Source organism: Takifugu flavidus, unplaced genomic scaffold (assembly GCF_003711565.1).
Source record: "Takifugu flavidus isolate HTHZ2018 unplaced genomic scaffold, ASM371156v2 ctg659, whole genome shotgun sequence".
Taxonomy (NCBI): domain Eukaryota; kingdom Metazoa; phylum Chordata; class Actinopteri; order Tetraodontiformes; family Tetraodontidae; genus Takifugu; species Takifugu flavidus.
The window spans coordinates 12,058-21,486 of record NW_026622270.1 but is presented as its reverse complement, the minus strand read 5'-3'; the positions used below and the strand labels follow the sequence as shown (position 1 = coordinate 21,486).

At 40.6% G+C, this 9,429-nt stretch overlaps 2 long non-coding RNA genes and 2 gene segments (V, D, J or C); 2 read left to right on the top strand and 2 right to left on the bottom strand.

Moving 5' to 3' along the window:
• Nucleotides 1-270: 270 nt before the first annotated feature.
• On the top strand, nucleotides 271-2,192 carry LOC130521043 (uncharacterized). The gene is made up of 2 exons (XR_008949161.1): nucleotides 271-1,013; nucleotides 1,665-2,192. It is a non-coding gene; the product is annotated as an uncharacterized LOC130521043 (long non-coding RNA).
• A 1,883-nt stretch (nucleotides 2,193-4,075) lies between these two features.
• On the bottom strand, nucleotides 4,076-4,807 carry LOC130521039 (Ig kappa chain V region 3547-like). The segment is given in 2 exon segments: nucleotides 4,076-4,562; nucleotides 4,701-4,807. Coding segments are annotated over 2 exon segments (351 nt in total).
• A 2,454-nt stretch (nucleotides 4,808-7,261) lies between these two features.
• On the bottom strand, nucleotides 7,262-7,893 carry LOC130521042 (uncharacterized). Its single transcript, XR_008949160.1, has 2 exons — nucleotides 7,510-7,893; nucleotides 7,262-7,424 (listed from the first exon to the last, which is right to left on the bottom strand). It is a non-coding gene; the product is annotated as an uncharacterized LOC130521042 (long non-coding RNA).
• A 219-nt stretch (nucleotides 7,894-8,112) lies between these two features.
• LOC130521040 (Ig lambda-3 chain C region-like) lies at nucleotides 8,113-9,429 on the top strand (the record flags this gene model as incomplete). The annotated part of the segment is given in 2 exon segments: nucleotides 8,113-8,251; nucleotides 8,902-9,429. Coding segments are annotated over 2 exon segments (462 nt in total), but the record flags the coding sequence as incomplete, so codon positions are not given.

Here is a 9,429-nt window from a genome sequence, read left to right as displayed (position 1 = left end):
ATTGGGTTGACCATACGGTTATAGTGTGAGGTCATCAGAAAAGAATGTGTTTACTCGACTCTATAAGAAGGAGTATCGAGGTAGACACCCCGGAGTTCTTCACCATCGGGACCTCGAACCTCCCTTGGGCATGCTGCAGTTTCCGATTGATACCTGACTGTTCTCTCCAATAAACATCTTTGATAACCAAGTCGGTGTCTGCGAAGATTCCTTCCTCATCAACGCATCTCGGCTACCACCAGGAGAAGATTCACAACAGTTGTGAGGGAACAAACCTGTAAAAGAGCAGCAGGTCAGCGTCCAGATGAGGATGGTGATGAGAGTCATGCTGCTTGTGCTTTCTGCTGTGTTGACTGACAGATCTGAGTCCTGCAGTGTTGAACTAACACCACTATAAACCTTCTCAGATCAGCTGATGATGCAAAGCCTCCTCTCTATGGAAATGACGTCTCTGCTCTCAACACACCGAAGGCACCAGCAGACAAAATCAACACAAACACAGCTTGGATTAAAAGCAACTTTCTTCTTCATGGAACTGAAGAAAAGATTTGACAAATACAGCTGAACATCAACAACAGCTGATGTGTGAGAATGTTTGCATTTTTAAACTGGATTCAGCAGTTTTAGCTTTAAAAAGACAATTTCTTGGAAACTATTGTCGCTGACGTTGTAAAATGTTATTCATTTGAAATAACTTGAAATTGCATTTTTTAAAGCATAAATTAAAATGTAGAATGAGAACATTGTAACTGATCCACATCGGTTTTGATCCTGTAAAGAGACTGATGTGTAAAAGTGATCAAATCGTTCAAATTCAAAGAGAAATTTCAGTTTAAAGCTATTGAAAATGTTGGTGCATTAAATCAACTGGTAATAATCCATTTTTGAGAGAAAAAGATGTGAATTTTCAGTGGGTAGCTGCTTGTTGACAGTGCAGGTTTTTGTACGACCACTTGATGAGTTTGTATCACTGTGGTGGACGTTTGGTGGAGGAACCAAACTCATCGTTGACTGTAAGTAACAGATTTTATTTGAATCTTTTTCACTTTTACACTTTTAGCAATTTTAAAGGAGACTTTTGCATTTGTCTCGTTTTAATTGTTATTATTTGATACCATCTGAGTCACAACTTTATAAACATCATCATTAATTAAAGATTATATTAAATTGTTTCTTTATGAACTGAAAATAAATAACTGGCTTCTCATTTTTATGTTAATTGTTTTAAATTTTCTGTGGACATGTAACATTTGTAGTTAATTAGACTCAACTTTCATTGCTCAAAACCTTCCTTTAGTAGTTTAATCTCATTATTGTTTGGTCATTTTCAACATTCTGACTGTTTAACAATGTAAAAACTGATTTTATTAGATTTTATCCGTAAATGCAACTTTTCTTTGCGTGGACGCTTCATTTATTTTCTCTGTGGTGAAAAGGAAGTGAAACAGACAGATGCCACAGATGTGATGTGTGTTGTTCTCACCAGTGTTTCACCTGTGTCACGTTAAACTCTCGACTGTATATAAAGAAGTTAAAGAGAAGAAAATCGTCACGCTGTCCAACATTGTCCAAACATGTCAAAATGTCCTCAGTCATCACCAGCTAACGGCTCAGTCAGATTTGATGGTGTCCAAACCTTCACGTCTTTCTGGTCTCTCCCCCAGCGGGTGTGGTGCGTCCCACCCTGACCGTCCTCCCCCCCTCCCCAGAGGAGCTGCAGCAGGGCAGTGCCACACTGGTGTGTCTGGCCAGCGGGGGCTCCCCCTCACAGTGGAAGCTGAGCTGGAAGGTGGGGGGCGGCAGCAGCACCACATCGGCCTCACACAGCCTGGAGGTCCTGGGGAGTGACGGCCGCTTCAGCTGGAGCAGCACCCTGAACCTCCCTGCAGACCAGTGGAAGAAGGTGGACTCAGTGACCTGTGAGGCCAGTCTGAGTGGACAGAGCTCTGTCACTCAAACCCTGGACCCTCACAGCTGCTCAGTCTAGAGGTTCAGCAACACTTCCTGTCTGGAAACCGTGCTGCTTCTGTCCTCAACATCTTGATGGAGCGACACATCTTTTCTGCTCACATATTCCTGCATGAGCGTGACTCTGCTTTCATCTGGACATTTCTCTAACTCACCTCACTCATTTTCTGTCCTCAGATGTGAATTTAAAGTCACAAAATAAACATTTCAATCATTTCAGCCAACATCTCTGTGTTTGTTGTGATTATTGATGTGGAAATCTGATCATCAACCATCTTTACTCCACAGTTGTCTTTAGTTTTTCAGTTATTTTATCAGGTGAAATTAAAAAACTCAGACAATCATATCACACTTTAAATATCAATTAAGACACTCAGAAGAGATGATTTCAGCTTGTATATTGATCATATCCACTAATATGAACATGAATGTGTTTTTGGGCTGCATTCATTCGTTCCTTCATCAACTTTATTGTAACTTGTGAGTGGACTGAGGTTAGCCTCATTTACAGTTCCGACCAGCATTGACAAAGTACAAAACAAACATTGCAAATAAAATCAGATAAAATAAGCAAACACTTTTGTACACAATAAAATACAGAACCAGAAAGAGCAGTAAAGACCAAGCACAGATAGAGGACAGGAAATTAGTGAGTCATGATTCACAGTGACTGAAGTGAACACCTGAGTTGAGCTTGAGAGTTACCTGATGTGTACCGGGCATAACCAGAGACAGCAGAACTCCCCTGCTCAGCTCGGATTTGGGAATTTTCTGTTGCAGCCAGTTCATTCAGTGGGCACTAAAAGTGCTAGTGGACTGAACAATTAATGGAGAGATGTAGTTTGGAGGTTTGCCAGTGAGGGCCGCATAAATGAATAAATCCAGGTGGAAGTCACATCTTTGAGCTGGGGAGGTCCACCCTGCCGAGACAGATACAGGACAGTGACGTGTGGAAGAGGGGCTCCAGTGATAAATCTAAGGGCAGAATGGTGAAGAGCATCTGGTGGTTCAAGACAGGAAGTGGAGGTAGCCATGGAAATTATCATACCATAGTGGAAATGTGAGGAGAGCATGTTCTGCTAGCACGTGAGAAAAACATCTATTTAGTGTTTTTATGCATGCAGGGTGGATTTAAGATGGGAAAAAAATGCTGTCTGTAGAACGCTAAAAGAAGCTTGAAGACATTTTATGGCTGTTTTTAGGCGAGATTGCGATAAAAAGAAAATCTTATACAAACAGTGAAGAGGACAGGGCCTAAAATTGAACCTTGAGGCACCTCCCTAGTGATGGGTTACCATGATTCAGTTTATTTGGTTGTCGTTGACCTGCATGTGTTGTTCTGTTCTTGCCCTGTTCCCAGGGGGATCTACTTTTGGCCGAAGCACCTTCTTCCTCACCTGCTGCTCTTATCGGTGGATTAGATCTGCACCTTTAAAGACTGCCTCCTTTCTCCACTCATCCCCCGATCATTGTAGGGCCCACTTGGCTCCATTTCTGTGAAAACATTTGAAGAAGTATGAGCTTTTGTTTGCCAGCTTTCCCTCACTTGCCCATGTTTTGTCTGTCTCCAGTTCCAGTCAGCAGCAGCTTCACCTTATTGTTACTGTTTTGTGGGAAATAAAACCGTTAAATCATCCGGTTTGTCTGTGTCTGCATTCCAGTTTAATGTGGTGAGAGAGAAGAAACCAGTGTTGTTGAACATTTCAAGGATGACTGAGTGATCTACTGAGTCAAAAGCCTGAGAGAGGTTCATGAATATGGAGGTAAAATAACTTCTCTCATCCAGGATAGTTAGAATATTATTGATCATCAAACTGGTGGTGGTGAGAAAACTGTGATGTGGCCTAAAACCAGAGTGATACGGATTTAAAATGGAAGAGTTTCAGTTGATGCTGATTAGATGTTCTCTGCATTATTTGTTTAAATAACAATATCATAAATATTCAGAATAAATGAAGCAAAGTTCATCAAATCTGCACATAGAAGCAGCACTTGAGTAAATGTAATTACTGATTTAATGGTTAATTATTACTTATGATTTTGTATCAGTTGTAACTTGTAATATATCATTCATCTATTAATGTTAAACTGAATATTTGTGTATTTTTCATGGTTATTTTAAAGCTTTTAAACTGATTTGACTTGTGTTTAAATGAATCTGGTTTGTACTTGGTGACTCTGGTGTTGACTGAACCAGTTCTGCTGGTGACTCTTCATCGTCTGCAGCTGCAGCTGCTGTTTTCACTTCAGTCACACTGAGGGAGGTTTTTGTACGGCTCTAAATCACTGTGTGAACACTCCGCTACCATGGTAGCCCAGACAGTAATAATCTCCAGCATCTTCAGCCTGAACACCAGTGATGGTTAGAGTGTACTGAGAACCAGATCTGCTGCCACTGAATCGAGACGGCGTTCCTGTGTTGAGACTTGATACAGAATATATCAGAAGTTTAGGAGCCTGTCCAGGTTTCTGAAGGTACCAGTGAAGACTGCTGCCAATATTTGAGCTTCCTGTGGCGCTGATGCTCACAGACCCTCCAACACTAACAGACTTGAATTTATCAGCCTGAGTCAGAAAGTTGTTGGCAGAAGATTCTGAAATGACAAACAACAAATGTTAAAAAGAGCAGTTGAAAAGAGCCTGGAGGAGCAGTTATGATGTAAAAATGAAATGATTTCAGCCTCCTTGGAAAGAAGAAGAGGATTAAATCAAACAATGTTGAAAAGTCTCACCCTGACTCAGAAAGATGACAGTCAGAATTATTGACAACATGGTGATGCTGAAGTTTTCAGTGTGAGAGCGTGAAAAGAGTTCAGACTCTCTGTGACATCAGAACTTTAAACTCTGAGGAGCAACCATGCAGAAAAACATGCAAATGTTCTGCAGAAGACAGAAACTCACCTGTTCTAGTGAAACACAGACACGCATGAGGAGGAGACACTTTACATTTTACTAATTTTCTTGTTTTTTTTTTTCTCCATTTCCAATTAAATTGTACCATTAAATTCTTAAATATATTTTCATCTGATTAAATATAAAACCTGAACAGTTAAATATCTGACAGAAATCCTGTAAATGTCATCAGAATCTTTAATTATTTACCTCACAAACTGTATAAGAACATCTACATCTGTATTATATAAAAAAAAGAAATATGTCATTATTAGTAATTAGTTTTGTGGTTTTCTTGGTCCATGAAAATCAGATTCTCTTCTCTTAATGGATCTGCTCCTCCAGAACCTCACGTCTGCACTGCATTCTTCTGCAGAACATCTGCCTGCTCTCTCATTTCCTGAATGTTTCCGCCTGTATTTCCAGTCTCCTTGTGAACTGTTGTGGCTGCCTGAGGTTTGAGGTGCTTCTACCACGTAAAGATGCTTCCCTCTTGTGTTCCCAGACTGAGACTGCACTGCCTGTTTATCTTGACATGGGAGGTGGATTCTTCAGCAGTTTGGTGTTATTGTTTCTGTGAATGACTTAAACTGTCCCAGAAGCTCCCCAGACTCCCCAGTAATTCAGTGATCTCGACAAAAGCTCTTCAGATCCAGCTTTAATCAGAATAATTTACATTATTTCAGGCTTATACGCGTGTTTAGGGCCCTGAACATATTCAGCAGACCATCTGGCACCGTGTCCCTGTTCTGATGGCATCAAACACAGCAGCAGTGAAAGACTGTGTTCCATCTGGGAAGGAAACATCGTGGTGGCAGAGGTGTGGCTTCAGGTGTGGCGTGCTCAAGGGCAGAGGGCAGAGGTGTGACTCAGGTCAGGAAACAGGACATTTGGTTGCAGGAACCAAGACACCGATGTGGCCGTTTCCACTGCTCAATTCTGGACCGCAGCACAGTCCAAAACCAGCTGGAAAAACCCCAGTCAGAAGACACAAACGCAACGGGGAAATGCCTCCAGTTTCTCCACAGACAAAAATCAGACGATTCTCACTGTAAAAATGCAAATTAAAGGAAAAACTGACAAAATGTGAGAGAGAAAAACAGCTAACACATGTTGCAAATAAGGCAACAAAAAACAACATTGAGAAACAGAAACCTTTTAAAAAATAGACTGTTCAATAAAGGTCCAGTGTCTATTTTCTATTATACATCATCAGAAATCAAATAAAACATAAAAACATGCTTCTGACAGTGTATGAACACCACAGCATTCTAGGTCACTTAGCAGCAGAACTGTTTTTCCTAAATGTTGATGAAGATCCCTCCTGATGGGACCTGCAGGTGCCCTGGCTGGACGTGACTGGAAAAAGTAAATCGAATTTGTCCGCTGACAGCCACCGTAGGTTCTGACACTTAATTCTTGTAATCTGAATCTCCACCAAGGAAAAAATAACTGCAAGCTCGGGGCAGTTTTTAAGATGCATAAATGCTGTTTGAGGAGGATTTTATGGTTATTTCAGAGGATCTTGTGATACAGTATGAGACTGTATCATGTGCGTATAAATGAGATGAGCAGTTATGCATTGAAAATATAATATTTTTACAAATTATGAAGAGGACAAAAACCAAAACCAGTGTTGTTGAACATTTCAAGGATGAATGAGTGATCTACTGAGTCAAAAGCCTGAGAGAGGTTCATGAATATGGAGGTAAAATAACTTCTCTCATCCAGGATAGTTATAATATTGATGATGATTAAACTGGTGGTGGTGAGAAAACTGTGATGTGGCCTAAAACCAGTGATACGGATTTAAAATGGAACGAGTTTGAGTTGATGCTGATTAGATGTTCTCTGCATTATTTGTTAAATAACAGTATCATAAATATTCAGAATAAATGAAGCAAAGTTCATCAAATCTGCACATAGAAGCAGCACTTGAGTAAATGTAATTACTGATTTAATGATTAATTTTTACTAATAATTTTTTTGGCAGCTGTAACTTGTAATATATCATTCCTCTATTAATGGTTAAACTAAGTATTTGTGTATTTTTCATGGTTATTTTAAAGCTTTTAAACTTGATTTGACTTGTGTTTAAATGAATCTGGTTTGTACTTGGTGACGCTGGTGTTGACTGAACCAGTTCTGCTGGTGACTCTTCATCGTCTGCAGCCGCAGCTGCTGTTTTCACTTCAGTCACACTGAGGGAGGTTTTTGTACGGCTCTAAATCACTGTGTGAATGTTCCATCACTATATCCACCCAGACAGTAATAAACTGCTTCATCTTGAGTCTGAACTCCACTGATGGTCAAAGTGAAGTCGGTGCTGCTGCCACTGCCACTAAACCGAGCTGCTGTTCCTGAATGATTTATTATATGTCTTACTAGCAGCTGTGGAGGCTGTCCAGGTTTCTGTTGATACCAGCCCAAACAATCACTATTTGATTGTCCATTATAACAGCTGCTGTAAACAGCAGGATTTGTTTTACAGGTGAGAGCGACAGTGGATCCTGGAGTAGATGTGATCACTGCAGGCTGAGTCACAGTCACCTGACCGCTGCATCCTGCAGACAAAAACACATCATTTATCAGCAGAAAGAGAGGAGAGAAAAGACACAAGGACATCTTTGAGGTTGTGAGGGAACAAACCTGTAAAAGAGCAGCAGGTCAGCGTCCAGATGAGGATGGTGATGAGAGTCATGCTGCTTGTGCTTTCTGCTGTGTTGACTGACAGATCTGAGTCCTGCAGTGTTGAACTAACACCACTATAAACCTTCTCAGATCAGCTGATGATGCAAAGCCTCCTCTCTATGGAAATGATGTCTCTGCTCTCAACACACTGAAGGCACGAGCAGACAAAATCAACACAAACACAGCTTGGATTAAAAGCAACTTTCTTCTTCATGGAACTGAAGAAAAGATTTGACAAATACAGCTGAGCATCAACAACAGATGCTGATGTGAGAATGTTTGCATTTTTAAACTGGATTCAGCAGTTTTAGCTTTAAAATGACAATTTCTTGGAAACTTTTGGAGCTGAATTTGTAAAATGTTATTCATTTTAAATAACTTGAAATTGCATTTTTTAAAGCATAAATTAAAATGTAGAATGAGAATATTGTAACTGATCCACATCAGTTTTGATCATGTAAAGAGACTGATGTGTAAAAGTGATCAAATCATTCAAATTCAAAGAGAAATTTCAGTTTGAATCTATTGAAAATGTTGGTGCATTAAATCAGCTGGTAATAATCCATTTTTGAGAGAAAAAGATGTGAATTTTCAGTGGGTAGCTGCTTGTTGACAGTGCAGGAGGTTTTTGTACGACCACTTGATGAGTTTGTATCACTGTGGTACACGTTTGGTGGAGGAACCAAACTCATCGTTGACTGTAAGTAACAGATTTTTATTTGAATCTTTTTCACTTTTACACTTTTAGCAATTTTGAAGGAGACCTTAGCATTTGTCTCTTTTTAATTGTTATTATTTAATACAATCTGAGTCACAACTTTATAAACATCATCATTAATGAAAGATTATATTAAATTGTTTCTTTATAAACTGAAAATAAATAACTGGCTTCTCAATTTTAATGTTAATTGTTTTAAATTCTCTGTGGACATGTAACATTTGTAGTTAATTAGACTCAACTTTCATTGCTCAAAACCTTCCTTGAGTAGTTTAATCTCATTATTATTTGGTCATTTTCAACATTCCGACTGTTTAACAATGTAAAAACTGATTTTCTTAGATTATATCCATAAATGCAACTTTTCTTTGCGTGGACGCTTCATTTATTTTCTCTGTGGTGAAAAGGAAGTGAAACAGACAGATGCCACAGATGTGAAGTGTGTTCTCACCAGTGTTTCACCTGTGTCACGTTAAACTCTCGACTGTATATAAAGAAGTTAAAGAGAAGAAAATCGTCACGCTGTCCAACATTGTCCAAACATGTCAAAATGTCCTCAGTCATCACCAGCTAACGGCTCAGTCAGATTTGATGGTGTCCAAACCTTCACGTCTTTCTGGTCTCTCCTCCAGCGGGTGTGGTGCGTCCCACCCTGACCGTCCTCCCCCCCTCCCCAGAGGAGCTGCAGCAGGGCAGTGCCACACTGGTGTGTGTGGCCAGCGGGGGCTCCCCCTCACAGTGGAAGCTGAGCTGGAAGGTGGGGGGCGGCAGCAGCACCACATCAGCCTCACACAGCCTGGAGGTCCTGGGGAGTGACGGCCGCTTCAGCTGGAGCAGCACCCTGAACCTCCCTGCAGACCAGTGGAAGAAGGTGGACTCAGTGACCTGTGAGGCCAGTCTGGGTGGACAGAGCTCTGTCACTCAAACCCTGGACCCTCACAGCTGCTCAGTCTAGAGGTTCAGCAACACTTCCTGTCTGGAAACCGTGCTGCTTCTGTCCTCAACATCTTGATGGAGCGACAAATCTTTTCTGCTCACATGTTCCTGCATGAGCGTGACTCTGCTTTCATCTGGACATTTCTCTAACTCACCTCACTCATTTTCTGTCCACAGATGTGAATTTAAAGTCACAAAATAAACATTTCAATCATTTCAGCCAA